The sequence below is a fragment of the Oryx dammah genome, unplaced genomic scaffold (assembly GCF_014754425.2).
Source record: "Oryx dammah isolate SB20612 unplaced genomic scaffold, SCBI_Odam_1.1 HiC_scaffold_12, whole genome shotgun sequence".
Classification (NCBI taxonomy): Eukaryota; Metazoa; Chordata; class Mammalia; order Artiodactyla; family Bovidae; genus Oryx; species Oryx dammah.
Window position 1 is genome coordinate 45,483,830 of NW_024070196.1, and position 20,630 is coordinate 45,504,459.

The following is a 20,630-nucleotide window of genomic DNA, read 5'->3' on the forward strand; positions in this document are numbered from 1 at the left end:
AGAGGAGATGGCTGCACCCAGGGTCTATTCAGAGAGCAGTCTGGAGCCAGTAGAGCCTGAGCTCTACTCAGGTCCCACCCGGACCTGTGGAGCCTAGGTCAGCGTCTTCACAAGACCCAGTGGTCCCTGAGCACGTGCAGTTCAGGCTGCTGGTCTCTGGGCATTGGACTGGGCCAGGCCCACCTCTGACACGTGGCCTAGAAAGGATGATTAAGGACACATCTAAACAAGCAAGAGGTTTTGCACAAAACTAATCTCCAGTTTTTCTCAATCGAAAAAGGGGCAGGGGCATTTGCATCCACAGAGGCTGCCCGGTCAGCTGGGTGAGGGGTCTCAATTCACCTCGCCCCCACCCTCCATGACGCCCCCCACTCACACCACTCTCAGCCCCCTGGACATTCAGGTCTGAAGCCCCTGGCACCTTTTCCTGGGAGCTGCACCAGCCCCTGGCCACTCCTGCTCTGGCCTTTGCATCTGCTGCTCCTCCACTCGGAGTCCCTTCGTCCCTCGAGGTCTCTACCCATCACCCCCAGCTCAGGAGGCCCCGTGGGGCCATTTCTGTCTTCCCACCTTACCCTACCATGACTGCCTTCACATGCTGTGTCTCCATCCCCACTCAAGATCTTGAGCACTGAATTTTCTAGGAAAGGCAAAGCCTAGGGGTCACCTGGACCTCAGCAATTCACTGATGACTGGATGGATGACAGGCTGGGCCACCCCACCCTCTGGGCCTCACTTTCTCCACTTGTCAAGGAAGGGGGCTTGGCCACAGGATCACATAGGTTCTGCCTGGAGGCAGCACAGTGCCTCTTCCAGGAGCTAAAGAGAGTGGCTGGATTTTCCCCGTGACACCAGAGGGATGCTAAGGGAGCCGTGAGGTTCAAGGCCCTAGCAGGAGGGAGAACAAAGGGGTGGTGTGGAGGACAGAAGGCGGGGAGTGAGCCTCCTGGTGCTCCTCACTTTCTGGGGCCTGATGTGCTAAGAGACATGAGTGGTAGCAGAACCTGTGGACCAGGACAAGCAAGGGAGGCAGAGAAAGGAAGGACCGCTAGAGTGGGCCCACCTCTTGCAGTCAAAGTAGCTGATGCTTGGGTCCCACAAACAGGGACTTACCCTCTCCACTTCAAGGCACTCTTGTTGTCTTATTTCATTTTTCTTTAAATCACTAGCAATTGCCCCCGGCTGGTCTCCCCAGCTACCATTGGTTCCCGACCCAGCATGCTCCCTGATTTAGGATCAAAGAACTGCAGGTTGAAAAGAAAAAGGGTTTTAACTGAGCACGCGGGAAGGATGGAAACAGAAAGGGAGGAGCACCAATCAACTCATCCCTAAATGTCACACCTTTAAAAAAACATTCCCACTGGGAGTGTTTGGGGCTCCTACCTGCCTGGACAAAGACTCACCATGAAGGGTGCTGGGCGGAGAGATGGGCTCATGCCCCTCAGGCCTCTGATAGAACCACCTGCTCTGAACCTCTAAAAACTCACTATCCAGAGGACCCAGACATGTCAGACCTGGGCTTCATTTCATGTGTCATCAGGATTCCCAGGCAAAACCCAGAGGCTCTTGGCGACTCTGTCTGATGGGGTTGCTGAAAAGTCTGCTAACCCAACTCTCACTTGATGCTTCATCACAAGAGCAGAGGGGGTCGTCTGTCCAGATAGACAGCATCGGGCATGTACACGCATGGACTGTGCAGAGGGTGTCAGGCCCCCCATGTCCTCCGACGGATCGCCCAGAAGTCCTCTCCAGAGTCTCCATAAGTAATTCACAGTCTGCTTGGAAAACCCATGATGTGCTTTGCAAACAGAAAAATCCCCATGCTCACTGCCCTCCCTCCATGATACACCAACCTCATCTATTCCTGCCTCCTGTCCTCTGAACTTGCTGGTTCTTAACCTGGAAGATTCCTCTCCCAGGCCTTCTAGAGATGAGCCTCTTCTGGCCGTTCAATTGTCAGTTCCTCTGAGACACCTGCCTCCTCCCCACAATCTCCCTCCTCCCCATCTGCCATCTCTTCCATCCTTCTCCCCAAAGGTCTTCCTAAACTTATTGCTCTTTGAAATTACCTATTTAGTTGCTAATTTGTTTATGATCTGTCTTTCCCACTAGAATATAAACTACTCCAAAGCAGAAACGCATGGCTTTTCTTGTTTACAAATGAAACTCCAAGCCTGACACCTTAGGTCCCTGATGGGTATTTGTCGAATGATGGTGGATGAGATTTCGATCCTTAGGTAAACACCGCTTGCAGCCTGGGTGTTGCTATAGAAATCTCTCCTTCCCTAACAAAACTGATACAATCGTGGGCTTATCAAATATTTGCTGACACCCAATATATGCAGCACCTGGACTACAAAACCTCAGGAGAATAGAGTCTGTTCATAAACAGACAGACCCAAGAATGGATGTGCCCCGAGAGAGTGGGTCCCTGTTACTGGGGGTGGATTTACCGGAGTGCCTACCAGGGCAGGTCATATGGCCAAAGAGACTCACCCTATGCTAGCATCTCACTTCCCAGCAGCGTTCAGGTCTGCTGATGAAGGAGGAAGAAGAGGTCCTTACCCAGCTCTTGCCTCACTATTCTGAGAACTCTGTCCCAGCATCACCCAAAATCTTCAAAAGGAGCCAGAAATTCAGAGCCATAAATAAAATTTTTCAATTTCCAAAACACAGTATGGGGTGAAACCAAACTTGTCTCTAGGTGCCTGACCTGCTCTGCTTCTTAGGAGATCCCAGGAGGCATCCCATCACCCTGATGCTCTCCCGCCCCAACCAGGAAAACTCAATTTCCTTTGGGGCCCTAAGAAGCCAAGGAAGCCATCACGCGCAGGGACCCATTGTGGTTCAGAGAATCCCATCCCAGGGCATTTGCAATTTTGTTTTGCCTTTTCAACAGCAGAAATTTATTTCTCACAGTTCTGGAGGCTGGAAGTCTGAGATCAGAGTGCCAACACAGTCAGGTTCTGGTGAGGGCCCACAGACTGTGGACTGCCAAACTCTCTCTGTGTTCTCACATGGTGGAAGGGGGCAAAAGAGCTTTCTTGGGTTTCTTTCATAAGGGGACTAATCCTGTTCATGACCATCACATTAAGTATTAGGATTCCAATGTGTGAATTTTAGAGGAACATAAAGTTCATGCCATATCATTATCATTGTTGTAATTATTCCATCTATGACTATATAAGATTTTATCTGGTATAGAGTTGGTGGTCATTTGGATGATTTCCAGATCTGAGTTATAAGCAAAGATGCTACGAACACTTCTGCACATAACTCTTGTCATTTCTTCATTCCTGTCTGTAGAATTGCTCTGTCATCGGGTAAGATAAACTTTTAGTAAGTCTAAGGTTTGGCCCACCTAACATCTGTCTTGTTCTTATATAAGCACAAGTGTGGGGGAAGGAAATGGGGGGAGGGGAGGTAGGGAGAGGCAGTTTGAGACAATGTTCTTTTTTTATTAGTTAATTACTTTTATTACTTTTGGTTGCAGCGGGGCTTTGTCGCCGCCCAAGTGCTTTCTCTAGTTGCGGCAAGTGCGCGTCTCATTGAGGTGGCTTCCCTTGTTATGCACCATGGGATCCGGAGCATGCCTGCTTCAGTAGTTGCAGCACGCCGGCTCAGTATCTGTGGCTCCCTGGTGCTAGAGCGCAGGCTCAGTAGCTGTGGCCCATGGGCTTAGATGCTATGCAGCATGTGGCATCTTCCCAGGGATCAGACATATGGACCAGGGATCAAACCTGTGCCTCCTGCATTGGCAAGCAGATTCTTATCCACTGTACCACCAGGGAAGTCCTGAGATAATATTTTTTAGTAGATTTTAAGCTCTGACATACTTTAAGGTATCTGGAAGGCCAGGTTGAAGATTCCTGTTTTTGCCTAACTATCCATGATTATCAAGGCCTTTTGTTTTTACTTCAAAATCTCTGTATCTTCTTAACAGAGTCTTTCAAAAAGGAGACGTTTTTAATTATGCTGAAGTCTAATTCATCAATTCTTCCTTTTTTTTGGTATTAAATCTAAGAACTCTTCACCCAGGTCTAGGTCCTAAAGATTTCTTTTTTTTTTTCTAAAAGTTCTATAGTTTCACATTTTATATTTGTCTGGGATCTCTTTCAAATTAATGTTTGTAGAAACTGGGAGGTTTTGGTTGAGAGTCATTCTTTTGTGTAGGAACATACAGCCTTTTGTCTATGGATGCTCCCATAACATTTGTTGAAAAGACTATTCTTTCTCAGAGAAATTGAATTGCCTTTGCCACTTTGTCAATGTAATGTATACAGAAGCAGAAAAATAATGTTGCACATGAAACATATGTTATAAACCAATGTTGTTACCTCGAAAAAAAGGGCAAGCTGCAAAAAGGATAGCAACAATAACAAAAACTTAGTTGGGAGAAAGTATTTGTAAATCACTTATTCAACAAAGGACTTGTAGTTGGACTGAATAAAGAACTATCAATATTGTGAGAAAAAAAAAACTGTCCACATTAACAGAATTAAGGGGTAAAAAGCCACATGTTTTCAGTTGATGCTGAAAAAGTATTTGACAAAATTTAGTACCCTTTCATGATAAAAAGCGTCAACAAACTAGGTGAATGGTTAAACAAACTGTGGTACATTTATACCATGGAATACTACTCAGCAATTTTGAAAAATGAACTACTGATACAATTGGAATGGATTCCGAGGATATTATGCAGAGTAAAGAAGTCAATCCGTAGAGGCTATATATTGTCTTATTCCATTTATATAGCATTCTTGAAGTAACAAAATTAGAGACAGAGAATAGATTAGTGGTTGCCAGAGGTTTGGGACAGAAGATGGGAAATTAGAGGGGTTGCCCAGGGGAGCCTGTGTTGATGGGACAGTTCTATATTTTGGCTGGACATGTACATGAACCTACGCATGATAAAACTGCCATACAGAGAACTAGAGAAGTCTGAATAAACCCTATGGGTTGTACAAATGTCAATTTCCAGTTTTGTTATTGGGCTATACTTAGGGCATCTGCATTTTTAAAGGCCATTTTTCTCTCCTCTTAAAAGCTATGCTTGCCTTGAACCCAAGAAATTAATCTCCGGTCCTTAGTGCTGACCAAGCCAAATAGGTAATAAAGATGAAATATTCTGAAGCAGAGAAACCCACCAGGAGGGGCCTCTCCCATCCTTAACGTGAGGGTAGACATCTTGGCCTCCTTTGGAGAGGAGGACCCAGGAGTCAGCTGGGAATCTCCTCCCCCACCTCAGGACTCACTCCTGCTGGAGCTGGAAGTCAGGTCCCTTAGAAACAGGTCCAAAGCCCAAGGTTTCCTATGTCATGGCAGAAATGCTCAGAGAACATGGTGTGGCCACCCTGGACATACATGCTCCTGGCAACACCTTCTCTGGACAGCCAGGCACACTGCTTATAGTTGAGGACCACGCTCTGCTGGATCCCATGGCACAGGAAGGGTTTCAAAACCCAGTGATCCAAAGGCAGAAAATGCTGCAATGACCACCTCCCAGGCTGCATAGGAACCCTCGAGAGGGACCCAGGGTCTGCACAGATGCTGCCTGAGTAAACCTAGAGCAAAGGAGTTTTCACCAAAGAAGTGGAGCTTCACAGATGTCCCCAGCCACTGGGCTTCTCTTCCCATCTGCCCTGCTGCAACCGAAACCCCTAGGCACTGACAAGGAAAACCTGCACCCGGCCTCCACTGCGGGCTGATGGAGAAAGCGCGCCTCCTCGCAGCCCAGGAGCCCCTCCCTGCCTGGCGCTTACCTCCAGCGGGACCACCTGCATCAGGATAGCAAAGTTGGTGAGGTGCGTGCAGCGGCAGACGGAGTAGCTGAGGTTCCCTTCCGTGAGCGCACAGCCCCGGTTCGACCAGATGCCTTCTCCGGAGCTGAGGACACAGAAGGAAAGGTCAGTGGGAAGCAACCGCCCAGCCTTGCCCCAGGGGCTGAGAAACTGTTCTCACTCATCAGGCGGATGAGTCTTGTTGATCGGGCCACAAGGGAACAAGCACCTGTTTCCTTCTGGGAGGGGGAAGCTGTGTAGCCATGTTGGCACAATCACTTTGGAAAGCACCGGTCTGACGTCCAATAAACATGAAGTGTCTCTCGGCCACCTGAAGGTCTTCTTTGGAGAAATGTCTATGCGGGTCTTGTGCCATTTTTCTATCGTGTGTCTTTGTTTCTGTTACTGAGTTGTATGAACGGTCTGTATATTTTGGAAATTAACCCCTTGTCGGTCACATCATTTGCATATACTTTCTCCCATTCTGTGGTTGTCTTTTCTTTTTGCTTATGGTTTCCTTCACTGGGCATGTACTCAAACAAAACTCTAATTTGAAAAGATACATGCATCCCAATATTCACGGCAGCACTAGTTAAAATAACCAAGACATGGAAGCAACCTAAATGTCCACTGACAGATGAATGGATAAAGAAGATATGGTACGTGTATACAGTGGAATATTATTCAGCCATTAAAAAGAATGAAATAATGCCATTTGCACCAACACAGATGAGCCTAGAGATGATCACACTAAATAAGTCAGAAAGAGAAAGACAAATACCATATATCACTTATGTGTAGAATCTAAAATATGATACAAATTAACATAGCTAAGAGACAAAAAGGACTCACAGACACAAAGCACAGACTTGTGGTTGCCAAGGGGGAGGGGAAGAGGAGGGAAGGGATGGGAGTTTGGGTTTAGCAGATGCAAACTATTATATATAAAATGGATAAACCAGGTCCTACCATATAGCACAGGGAACTATATTCAATATCCTGTGATGAACCATAATGGAAGAGAATACGAAAAAGAGTGTATATGTATATATAACTGAGTCATTTTGCTGTACAGAATAAATTAACACAACATTGTAAATGAACTATATTTCAGTAAAAATTTCATAAAAATGGAGTGTGTAGGTCCTGCAACCCAGCAACCCCAACTAGAGAATTCTGAGCTATGTGCACAGGGACACATCTGGGGTTATTTACTGAATGACGGGTGATGTTAGAGAACACTTTAAAGTCCTAATGTCCACCTCCCTGGTGGCTCAGACAGAGAATCTGCCTGCGATGCAAGAGACTCAGGTTTGATCCCTGGGTCAGTAAGATCCCCGGGTCAGTAAGATCCCCTGGAGAAGGGAATGGCTACCCAATCCAGTAATCTTGCTTGGAGAATCCCATGGACAGAGGAGCCTGGCAGGCTATAGTTCATGGGGTTGCAAAGAGTTGGACACAATTGAGCGACTAACACTTTCACACTAATGTCTACCTCAGGGACCTGGATAAGGCATAAACACTAGTAAAAAGCAACATGTGTTCATACGGATAAAACACACAAACATAACATCCAATGTGGAATGCATAATAATGAAGCAAGGGCATGACACAAAAGAAGATCAAATATTTTCTATGAATATAAGTACACACTATACATAAGTTATTCAGAAAACTCCCCACAGAGAGGGCAAAAGACTAGGATAAGATGCAAACATCTTTTACATGTTTGCTTTTCTTTATAATGTTCTAATTCTTTAAACAGTCACATTTTGACATATTACCTGCATCATTTCTTCAAGTACAAACCAAGACAAAAATTACTTGAAGCAAGGGTGCTCAGATGCTAACGGGGTGAGAATATTAGCAATTACAATTTTCTTCTCTGTACTGCTCTATATTTTCAAATCAAAAAAAAAAAAAAAAGATGCTTAAATGGTTCTTCCCAGAAACTGCAACTCTGAATGATCAACAAAGACAAATCTTTGCTTTGGCCAAAGGCAGGGGCCCTTGGGGAAAGGTTTTATAAAGCTGAAGCAGTTTAAAGGCTCTAGTTTCGCTTTGCTTTATGTTCAGTTTTCATGACAACATCAGCCGTGGATGAGAAATGCGGCCATCCCAGAGGGTGATGTATAAAGACAGTCCTGCCTGCTCCTGCTCACGCCCAGTGAACGAAGCACACACGGGCAGCATTTTTATTTTCATCCCTGAGGCAGATGGTCTCCCCATGAGGATACTGTGATCGTAACTCTGGGTGAGCCCTGAGCAGCATGCAACCTAAGGGTGGGTGGAGTTGAAAGGGTCATTGGGCAGGGACTCGGGGTGGTGCTGAGCCTGATGACATGGGAACAGGGGCTTTGGAGGCGAGGTTCATGACAAGCGAGGTGGGGGCATTTAGCAGAAACCAGACAGCACAGCCAGGACCACTGGGACCTATCAGTTTAGAGCCGCCACCCCCCGATGAGATCAGAATAAAAGGGCCTTAGAGATGGGCAGACCCTCCCCTACCATGCCACCTATGAGGGCTAACTGGCTCCCATTCCTTGAGGAAAGCCAGAGACCCCCGCTGCTGGGCTGTATGCGACCTTTGTCTACTGAATATATGAGTCCCACACTTGAATTAGAGGGTGACTGGAAAACTAGCAGGCACAGAATCTGGGAAGCATGATCACAGGGGTGGAAAGTGTGCCTTGCACTGACGCCAAGAGTGACGACGAATTAAAAGCCAACCATGAAAGTCACATTTTCCCAAACGGAGCCATGAGGGCATGACGATGTCTTCATTAGCCAGGGGACCTGAGCCCCGGCTAGTGTCACCTCTGCCTGCGTGAAGAGAGCTGTGTCCCAGGGAGCCCAAGGAAACAAGAAGCCTCGCTCCCCAGTTTGTGCGTCAATAAATCTGCCATGGAAGCCAGGCCAAGCGATGTCAAACAACAGGAAAATACCTATTGTGACCGAGGAAGTTGGCATCTGAGCAGAAAACCATTCACCCACATGCATAAATGGAATGTGTATATATAAATATGAAAATGCTACATATTATGTGTATTCTTCAGATGTGGGCACAATGCCCACAAGAAAGGATGGTGGAATGATACAACACGGAACTAAACAACCATATGTTTCCTGGGAGCGTAAATATAAAACATGCATAAGTTACTGAAAAATACACACAAAACTCTCCCCGCTGTGTTACTGCAGGCTCTAGGAAAGGAAATCAGGATAAGATCTAAAGGCCCAACAGCACATGTGCTTTTCTAAGTAATGTTTTATTTTTTAAACCAATACAGAATTGTAAAGTAAAATTAAAAATAAATAAATAAATAAATAAAACAAAAAAAGACAAATATAGAAAAATATTTTAAAAATAAAAAAATAAAAGAATAATGCTTTAACATATTGCCGCTATCATTTGCTAAAGTGTAAGTCTAGGAAAAACATAACCTAGAATTCTAAGCTCAATGAGACCATCTTTCAAAAATAAAAGTGCATGTTCTCAGAAAAATAAGACCAGGACTTGCTACCGTAAGCAGACTCGCACTACAAGAAGAGTTTCAGGAACATACCAGACAGAAAGTGTGTTCTACACAAAGAAATAAAATAGCTAGAGATTGAAAACATGAAGGGAAATTAATTTTTATTTATTTATTTGACTGCTCTGGGTCTTAGTTGTGGCATTCGGGATCTAGTTCCCTGACCAGGGATTGAACCTGTAACCCCTGCATTGGGAGCTCAGAGTCTTAGCCCCTCGATCACCAAGGAAGTCCCTACAATTATCACTTTCTTAATTTTAAATGCTTTAGAGGACAACTAATTACCTAGAGTAACAATACTCCCAACATACTGTACATTTATGACATCTGTAAAGATAAAATGTATAATAAGAATAGTACTAATTATGGGCAAGAAGAGTTATGAAACAATCGTTGTATTGTCTCCAAGTACATGTGAGGTGGTATAATATTATTGGCGGGTAGACACAGATGAATTAACGATATATATTCTAAGCCCTCTAGGGCAACCTTACAAAAAAATTAAAAGGAAGTAGACACCAGGAGTCAATAGCAGAGAAAAAATGGCATCAAAAATAAACAGAAAAGTCCAAATGGAGTAAGAAAAGGAGAAGATAAGAAGCAAAAATAAATAAATAAGAGTAGATCATAATCTGGTCAGGTGTGTAATTGAGCATGGACATCCTGGCCACCCCCCTCACTCTTCTCCAACTCCCTCCATCCCCTCCTCTGCCCCCTCCTTGCCCAGGGACCCTCCCACGCAGACAGTACCTGAAGTCCAGGAAGGCACAATACAGGAAGATTTGGTTGCTCTCATTGGTGGCCTCAATGTACTGCCTTTGAGTCTGAAATGAGAGAGGATGGACACACCTCATGATACAGCCAAGAAGACAAGTTGCCAACACTGATGTGAGAGCCAAACGCTCGCGACGCCCAAGACCCCAGGTTGTGGACACACAAAGCCTTTGACTTTCCGCTGCAACCCTTGTGGACAGAGAAGGTGGGTCACCCAGCCCCATCTCTCACATGGCGCTCCTTTGCCCACACATATCAGGGCTCCTTTGCGCTCAGGTCCTTTGCACTTGCTGGGTTCTGCTAGAAAGCTCTTCCTCCCTGCCTTCAGGTCTCTCCTCAGGAGACCCGCCTGCCCATTCAAATCAATTTCAACCTACCCTTTCCTCTTACTAAGTTTTCATAGTACTGATCACACAGCATGTTGCATATTTACTTACTTCCTGTTTGCTGGCTTCTCTAGAACGTGCACACAGAGAACCTGTGGCTGTCTCGTTTCCTCATATCCCCTGCGCCTACCCTAGTGTCTGGCACACAGCAAGTGCTTACTAAATACTTATTGAACCAATGAACAAGTGAACAGATCCATCAACAACCCTGTTACTAGGATTCTTACTCCCCTAAGAGAGAAAGTCTTGTCCCCAGGCTACTCCTGGATGCCAACTTGGGGTATCTAGTATCAGCTGCTCTGCCCTCAGCAACACACAGAGGCTTCTCCAAGAATCTTGCCAGGGAGCTCAGGAAGCCAGCAGCTCCATAGGAAACCAGAATAAACGGTATCTAATCAATTCCCAGTTGATAAATCAAGAACCAGAGATCAAATAGCCAACAACTGTTGGATCATAGAAAAAACAAGAGAATCCCAGAAGAACATCTACTTCTGCTTCACTGACTATGCTAAAGGCTTTGACTGTGTGGATCACAACACACTGTGGAAAATTCTTCAAGAGATGGGAATACCAGACCACCTGACCTGCCTCCTGAGAAATCTGTATGCAGGTCAAGAAGCAACAGTCAGAACCAGACATGAAACAACAGATTGGTTCAAAATTTTGAAAAGAGTACATCATGGCTGTATATTGTCACGCTGTTTACTTAACTTATATGCAGAGTACATCATGCGAAATACTGGGCTGGATGAAGCACAAGCTAGAATCAAGATTGCTGGGAGAAATATCAATAACCTCAGATATGTAGATGACACCACTCTTATGGTAGAAAGTGAAGAGGAACTAAAGAACCTTTTGATGAAAGTGAAAGAGGAGAGTGAAAAAGCTGATTTAAAACTCAACATTCAGTAAATGAAGATCATGACATCTGGTCCCATCACTTCATGGCAAATAGATGGGGAAACAATGGAAACAGTGAGAGGCTTTATTTTCTTGGGCTCCAAAATCACTGCAGATGGTAACTGCAGCAAGGAAATTAAAAGACACTTGCTTCTTGGAAGAAAAGCTATGACAAACCTAGACAACATATTAAAAAGCAGAGACATTACTTTGCTAACAAAAGTCCATATAATCAAAGCTATGGTTTTTCCAGTAGTCATGTATGGATGTGACAGTTGGACCATGTTCTTGAACCGTGATGTTGGAGAAGACTTTTGAGAGCCCTTTGGACTGCAAGGAGATCAAACCAGTCAATTCTAAAGGAAATCAATCCTGAAAATTCACTGGAAGGACTGATGCTGAAGCTCTAAAGCTTTGGCCACCTGATGCGAAGAGCTGACTCATTAGAAAAGACCCTGATACTGGGAAAGATTGACAGCAAGAAGAGAAGGGGACAAAGAGGACAAGATGGTTGGATGGAATAACCGACCCAATAGACATGAGTTTGAGCAACCTCCAAGAGATGATAAAGGACAGGGAAGCCTGGAATGCTGCAGTCCATGAGGTTGCAAAGAGTTGGACATGACTGAGTAACTGAATAACAACAAAAAAATGAATATAACAAAAAAGAGACAGACTCACAGATATAGAGAACAAGTTTAGTGGTTACCAGCGGGTAAGGAAAGGGAGGAGGGGCGATTGGCTTAAAACTGAACATTCAAAAAACTAAGATCATGGCATCCGGTCCCATCCCTTCATCGCAAATAGAAGGGGGAAAAAGTGGAAGCAGTGACAGATTTTATTTTCTAGGGCTCCAAAATCAGTGCGGACAATGATGATGAAATTAAAAGCCATGAGATTAAAAGGTGCTTACTCCTTGGAAGGAAAGCTATGACAAACCTAGACAATGTATTAAAAAGCAAAGACAAAACTTTGCCAACAAAGGTTCATGTAGTGAAAGTCATAGTTTTTCCAGTCGTCATGTGCAGATGTGAGGGTTGGACTATAAAGAAGGCTGAGCACCAAAGAATAAATGTTTTCACACTGTGGTGCTGAAGAAGACTCTTGAGAGTCCCTTGGACAACAAGGAGATCAAACCAGGCAGTCTTAAAGGAAATCAACTCTGAATATTCACTGGAAGGACTGATGCTGAAGCTAAGGCTGCAGTACTTTGGCCTCCTGTGGCGAAGAGCCAACTCATTGGAAAAGAGCCCAATGCTGGGAAAGATTGAAGGCAAAAGGAGAAGAGGACAGCAGAGGATGAGATGGTTAGAGAGGATCACTTACTCAATGGACATGAATTTGAGCAAACTCTGAGAGACAGTGAAGGACAGGGAAGCCTGGCGTGCTGCAGTCCATGAGGTTGCAAAGAGTTGGACACGACTTAAGACTGAACAACTTAACAGGAATAAAATAAGCTACAAGAAGAAAAAATTTAAAAAAATAATAAATAAAAATAAAATAAGCTACAAGGATGGGCTTTCCAGGTGGCACTAGTGGTAAAGAACCTGCCTGCTAATGCAGGAGACACAAGAGATGCAGGTTTGATCCCTGGGTTAGGAAGACCCCTGGAGTAGAAAATGGCAACCCGCTCCAGTATTCTTGCCTGGGAAATTCCATGGTGGGCTACAGTCCATGAGGTCACAAAGAGTCAGACATGACTGAGCAATTAACACATAAACACAATCCACAAGGATAAACTGTACAACACAGGGAATATAGCCAATATTTTATAATAATTGTAAATGGAGTATAACCTTTTTTTAAAAAAAAGTATGGTCCCCACAGAAACCTCAGCATCCCAGGGCCCCACCACAGAACCTGAAACTCTCGGGGTGGGAACAGCCTTTGGGTTTTCACAAGTCCTTCAGGTTCTCACACGAACTTGAGAACCACTAAAAGCTAGCCAGAGGCTCCCTCTTCTGCCGCTCCTCCTGTCTCAGTCTGCTGTGACCTTTGTGCTCACAGACAGCCCTGTGGCTGCAGCCATTCAGAACCACAGAAGGTCATTAGCAGGGAAACGGCAACATGTAAAACCCATAAAGTCAAAAATACAAATAAGAACCTGGAGGTGAGCCCCACCCAGTATCAGCAAGGCTTCCTTGGCCCTGAGTAACACCAGACCTCTCCAGGACACCACTATGTACCCTTCCCCACTGGCAATCGCTAATTTGTTCTCAATATCTGTGAGTCTGCTTCTCTTTTGTTATATTCACTAGTTTGTGGTATTCTTTTAGGTTCCACCTACAAGTGATATCACACGATATTTGTCTTCCTCTGTCTGACTTATTTCACTTAGCATCATGCCCTCCATCCATGTTGCTGCAGATGGCAAAATTTCATTATTTTTTATGGCTGAGTAAGTATTCCAAAGATCTTCAGGACCCAGATAATCACAATGGTGTGATCACTCATCTACAGCCAGACATTCTGGGAATGTGAAGTCAAGTGGGCCTTAGGAAGTATCACGACGAACAAAGCTAGTGGAGGTAATGGAATTCCAGTTGAGCTATTTCAAATCCTAAAAGATGATGCTGTGAAAGTGCTGCACTCAATATGCCAGCAAATTTGGAAAACTCAGCAGTAGCCACAGGACTGGAAAAGGTCAGTTTTTATTCCAATCCCAAAGAAAGGCAATGCCAAAGAATGCTCAAACTACCACACAACTGTGCTCATTTCACAAACTAGTAAAGTAATGCTCAAAATTCTCCAAGCCAGGCTTCAGCAATACGTGAACTGTGAACTTCCAGATGTTCAAGCTGGATTTAGAAAAGGCAGAGGAACCAGAGATCAAATTGTCAACATTCACTGGATCATCAAAAAAGCAAGAGAGTTCCAGAAAAACATCTATTTCTGCATTATTGACTATGCCAAAGCCTTTGACTATGTGGATCACAATAAACTGTGGAAAAGTCTGAAAGAGATAGGAATACCAGACCACCTGACCTGCCTCTTGAGAAATCTGTATGCAGGTCAGGAAGCAACGGTTAGAAATGGACATGGAACAACAGACTGGTTCCAAATAGGAAAAGGAGTACGTTAAGGCTGTATATTGTCACCCTGCTTATTTAACTTATATGCAGAGTACATCATGAGAAACGCTAGGCTGGATGAAGCACAAGCTGGAATCAAGATTGCCAGGAGAAATATCAATAACCTCAGATATGCAGATGACACCACCCTAATGGCAGAAAGTGAAGAAGAACTAAAGTGCCTCTTGATGAAAGTGAAAGAGGAGAGTGAAAAAGTTGGCTTAAAGCTCAAATTCAGAAAACTAAGATCATGGCATCTGGTCCCATCACTTCATGGCAAATATATGGGGAAACAGTGTCAGATTTTATTTTGGGGGGCTCCAAAATCACTGCAGATGGTGATTGCAGCCATGAAATTAAAAGACGCTTACTCCTTGGAAGGAAAGTTATGACCAACCTCGACAGCATATTCAAAAGCAGAGACATTGCTTTGTCAATAAAGGTCCATCTAGTCAAGGCTATGGTTTTTCCAGTGGTCATGTATGAATGTGAGAGTTGGACTGTGAAGAAAGCTGAGCACAGAAGAATTGATGCTTTTGAACTGTGGTGTTGCAGAAGACTCTTGAGAGTCCCTTGGACTGCAAGGAGATCCAACCAGTCCATCCTAAAGGAAGTCAGTCCTGGGTGTTCATTGGAAGGACTGATGTTGAAGCTGAAACTCCAGTATTTTGGCCACCTGATGCAAAGAGCTGACTCATTTGAAAAGACCCTGATGTTGGGAAAGATTGAAGGCAGGAGAAGGGGACAACAGAGGAAGAAACGGTTAGATGGCATCACCAACGCAATGGACATCAGTTTGGGAAAACTCCAGGAGTTGCTGATGGACAGGGAGGCCTGGCGTGCTGTGGTTCATGGAGTCACAAAGAGTTGGAAATGACTGAGTGACTGAACTGAACTGAAGTATTCCACTGCGTATATATACCACATCTCCTTTATCCATTCGTTAATGGACATTTCCACACCCTGGAGATTGTAAATGCTGCTGTGAACATTGGGGTGCATGTATCTTTTCAAATTAGTGCTCTGGGGTTTTTTTTTTAGACATCACCCAGGAGTGGAATTGCTGGGTCATATATATGGGAGTTCTTATTTTCAGTTTTTTAAGGAATCTCTATACTATTTTCTGATTCAATGAACATGAACCTGGGTGAACTCTGGGAGATGGTGAGAGACAGGAAGGCCCACTGATGTGCTGCAGTCCATGGGGTCACAAAGAGTCAGACACGACTTAGCAACTGAACGACAACATACTGTTTTCCCCAGTGACTGCACCAATTTCCACTCTCACCAACACTGTATCCCCTTTTCTCCACATCTTCATTTGCTATTTGCATTATTTTTTGATGATGGCCATTTTCTGATAGGTGTGATATGATAACTCCTCAAGGTTTGGATTTACATTTCTCTGCTGACTTGAGATGTTAAGCATCTTTTCACATGCCTGTTGACCATCTGCATTTCCTCTTTGGAAAAACATCTATTCAGTCCTTCTGTCTATTTTTAAATCTTTTTTTTTTAATGTCAAATTGTATAAGCTGTTTGTATACATTGGATATTAACCCCTTATCAGCCATATCATTTGCAAGTACCTTTTCTCCTTCAGTAGGTTGTCTTTCCATTTTGTCATGGCCTCCTTTCCCTTGCAAAAGCTTTTAAGTTTAATTAGGTCCCATTTGTTTACTATGCACCATTTTTAAACAAGGAATGCGTTTGTGTGATGCTTGTGTAATGGAATAAACGTTAGAGCAGCCAGGACTAGAAAGAGCAAGCCAGCAACGTTGTCCGAGGCCCTGAGGGCTTCCCCAGGACGAGGAGCCACCCCTTCTCTCATCGCCAGCTCTGCTCTGAGCACAAGGAAGTATTTCCACGTGGGAGTGGCACAGAGACTGGAGCCCTGACCCTCTGACTCTGGACCTAAATCACTCTTCAAGGGGAATTTAAAAATCAGGCGCAACCCAGAAGCCAAGCGTCTGTGTGGTCGGCAGGGTGGAGAGCAGACAGCGCTCCCCGGGATCTGGGGCCAGGATCACACCCGAAACAGGAAACCCCGTCTGGGTTCCTCCCGGCTGGGCTCCCGCGATGGGAAAAGCAGATCCCCTCCTTCTGTTTGGACTCTGCAGCCAAAATGGAACAAAGGCTCTCAGCACGCCTCCAGGAAAGACTAGACAGTTCCCAGGAGCACAGGAGGAAGGAAGGGTGTGTGTGAACTCACCGGGCGTGGTGCTGCCTGAGAAAGAAGGGCGGGTCCGCCAGGTCATGGCCCACTTTCCCAGAGAGATGTGGGAGATGCTGTCCCGCCATCATGAAAACCATCCCCACCAGTCATCCCAGGACCCAGGAAATGGGGGTCCCCATCGGGGAAGGGGGAGAAGCAGCAGCCACCTTGACCTCCCTGGGCCCTGAGGCTGAGGACCCTGCAGAGCCCTGTGGTCTACAAGGAAAGTCTGATTCTTCACCAGACATCTCTTCCTAAGCACCTAAGTCCCATGGGGAAAGGCTACATGGGCCCCAAGGAACATCTCCTATGGGATCTGAGACTCCCACAAACAACCATAACGGTTTCCCATTTGGGGAGAAGCAAGTGGGATTAATCAGGCGTTCACTGTCTGCTGCAGGTTCGGCAAGAGGTCTCTATCTGAGAGACACACCTTAGAAGAGAGAAAATCTACCCCACAGCAGCCTATGAATGTTCCTCATTTAGAAACTTGCTTGCTTTTCATTCAAGGACAATTGTCCCTGGGTATTTGTGGGGGACTTGTTCTAGGACCCCTGAGGACACCCAAATCCATGGATACTCAAGTGCCTTGTACAAAACGGTGTGGTTTTTGCATATAACCTACACACATCCTCCAATATACTTTATTTTTTTAATCTTAGATTGGCTTTATTGAAAATCATCGAAAATTCTAATCATAGAATAATCAGTATAGAGTCTATTCACTGAGTGCCTATTATGGATTGAACATGGTAGATGAGTACTTACAACTTTTATTCACAACACGCTCTGAAGTAGGAATCATTACTCCCACTTTATATATTAGAAAAGATCATTTGCTTAAAATCTCAGGAGAGCATCTAAAAATGTCAGTGATTCAGCCAGGGCTTCATGCTATTGATACCTGTCTGAAAAACACGTTATCCCACCAGCACCCTCATGAAATTCTTAATAATTAAGAGATAAACAATAAAACAAGCAATAAAATTCAAAAGCTACATCATATCCATGTCACTTTCTATATCATCTTCGGCTTTTGCTTTGTGCCATTGGGCATCTATTTCTATAGGGGTTGTTTTGTTTTTCTGTTTGTGGTCAGATAGAGGACTTTTTTTTTTGTTTGTTTGTGGTCAGATAGAGGCATGCTGCAGTCCATGGGGTTGCAAAGGGTCAGACACGACTGAGCGACTAACCAAGCACAGAGGCCCTTTAAATGAGATGAGAGCATCACTCGCCAAACCGCCCTCTAACTAGGAGGCAGGATCTGCTCATTCCTATCCCAGTTGCTGTGGAACTGAGGAGAGCTTCACAAGCAAGGTCAATGCCTTCCTTTCTCATCTCCTAGGCAGAGAGGACAGTATATTTGGAGGCAGGGGGCGGGACAGGTAGAGTTGCTTTACAATGTTGTGTTAGTTTCTGCTGTACAACAACGTGAGTTGGCTGTATGTATACATATATTCCCTCCCCTCATGGACCTCCCTCCCAATGCCCCATCCCACCCCTCTAGGTCATCACAGAGCCCCGAGCTGAGCTCCCTGTGCTGTGCAGCAGCTGCCCACGAGCTGTCTATTTCACACGCTGCAGTGTATAAATGTCAATGCTACTCTCTCTGTTTGTCCCACCCTCTCCATCCCCCACTGTGTCCACATGTCAGTTCTCTATGTCTGCATCTCTATTTCTGCCCTGCAGATAGGTTCATCTGTACCATTTTTCTAGATACCACATGTATGTGTTAATATATGAGATTTTCTCTTTCTGATTTATGACAGACTAAGGCAATAGCACCCCACTCCAGTACTCTTGCCTGGAAAATCCTATGGACGGAGGAGCCTGGTGGGCTGCAGTCCATGGGGTCGCTAAGAGTCAGACATGACTGAGCGACTTCACTTTCACTTTTCGCTTTCATGCATTGGAGAAGGAAATGGCAACCCACTCCAGTGTTCTTGCCTGGAGAATCCCAGGGATGGGGGAGCCTGGTGGGCTGCCATCTACGGGGTCACACAGAGTCGGACACGACTGAAGCGACTTAGCAGCAGTAGCAGCAGGTTCATTCATCTCTCCACAAATGACCCAATTTTGTTTCTTTTATGACTGAGTAATATTCCACTGTGTATACGCACAACATCTTCTTTAGTCATTCATCTGCTGATAGACATTTACATTCTTTCCATGTCTTGGCTACTGTGAATAGGGCTGCAATGAATACTGGGATGCAAGGGTCTTTGGGAATTTGGGTTCTTTCCGGTGTATGCCCAGTAGTGGGATTGCTGAGTCATAGAGTAGTTCTATTTTTATTTTTTTAAGGAACCTCCATAGTGTTCACCATAGTGGCTGTATCAACTTATATTCCCATTAACTGAACAAGAGGGTTCCCTTTTCTTCATACCCTCTCCAGCATTTATTGTTTGTAGATACTTTTGATGATGGCCACTCTGACCAATGTGAAGTGACACCTCATTGTAGTTTTGATCTGCATGTCTCTAATTAGTGAGAAATGGAGTGTTTCCCACCATATCAATAAACAAGGATGTTACAGCTATCAGCAATTCTGGCCTTCCAAATGTGAGTTTCTGAGCCCAGAGAGGGCCCAGGAGGAATGAGGCCTGTGATTTGGCAGCCATCAAGCTGCAGCCACTTCCTACTGTGACACCGAGGAGGCTGGGACACGAAAAAAACAGGATGCTGGCCCCAGAGAGCTGAGATGCGTATGAAAAGAATGATTTCAGTAAGCCCAGACTCTTACATCTTCCCATACATAGAAAAGTACCAAATTCCTTAACTTGAGATATCTGGTTTTCCTCAATACTTTGTTGTTCAACCTAACTGCTCCTTGTTGCCAGCGTCTGTATAACCTGACTCCTTCCCACCACCTCCTCGGAACAGTTCTCTCGGAGTCACTTGGGATGCTGTTGCATGACAGCTTCAAGTGTCAGGCTTGACGTCCTAAAAATTCCCACCAAATAAAACATAAATCTCAGTTTCTAGGTTGTGACTATTTTTTCCAGTCGACATTAGTGATGTTGAGCATCTAATCAAATAATACATTAAAAAAAAGAATGACAACAAAGACACAACAACCCAGAATCTATGGGGTGCAGCAAAAGCAGTTTTAAGAGAGGAGTTTATAACAATTCAATCCAACCTCAAGAAATAAGAAAAGTCTCAAATAAGCACCTAACTTTATACCTAAAGCCACTAGAGAAAGAAGAACAAACCAAACCCAAAGTTAGTAGAAGGAAAGAAATCATAAAAGTCAGCACAAAAATGAAACAGAAATGAAGGAAACATTGGCCAAAAATAATGAAACTAGGACTTCCCTGGCGGCCTAGTGGTTAAGAATCCACCTTCCATTGCAGGGGACATGATTCTGGGCCCCAGTCAGAGAGCTAAGATCCCACATGCCTCAGGGCCAAAAAACAAAAACATAAAACAGAAGCAATATTGTAACAAATTCAATAAAAACTGTAAAAATGGTCTATATGAAAAAAATCTTTAAAAAAAAATCAATGAAACGAAAAGCTGATTCTTTGAGAAGATAAACAAAATTGATAAACCTTTAGCCAGACCCATCAAGAAGAGAGTTCAAATCAATAAAGTTAGAGATGAAAAAGGAGAAAACGCAACTGACACCACAGAAATACAAAGGATCATAAAAGACTACTATAAGCATGCATAGGCCAATAAAATGGACAACCTGGAAGAAATGGACAAATTCTTGCTGCTGCTAAGTCGCTTCAGTCATGTCCGACTCTGCGAGACCCCATAGACGGCAGCCCACAAGGCTCCCTCATCCCTGGGATAATACTGGAGTGGGTTGCCATTTCCTTCTCCAATGCATGAAAGTGAAATCACTCAGTCGTGTCCGACTCCTAGCAACCCCATGGACTGCAGCCCACCAGGCTCCTCCGTCCATGGGATTTTCCAGGCAACAGTACTGGAGTGGGGTGTCATTGCCTTAGAAAGGTACAAAT

General features: G+C 44.6%; 1 protein-coding gene across 2 annotated transcripts in view; it reads right to left on the reverse strand.

Annotated features, from left to right (window-relative positions):
* ADGRD1 (adhesion G protein-coupled receptor D1) overlaps nt 1-20,630 on the reverse strand; it is a 181,211-nt gene that overhangs the window by 48,328 nt on the left and 112,253 nt on the right. For both annotated transcript variants that reach the window (XM_040251587.1, XM_040251588.1), the window contains 2 exons: nt 10,064-10,137; nt 5,763-5,886 (listed from right to left, as the gene is read on the reverse strand). In XM_040251587.1, the coding sequence (XP_040107521.1) occupies nt 5,763-5,886; nt 10,064-10,137 (198 nt within the window). The remainder of the gene's footprint in view (nt 1-5,762; nt 5,887-10,063; nt 10,138-20,630) is intronic.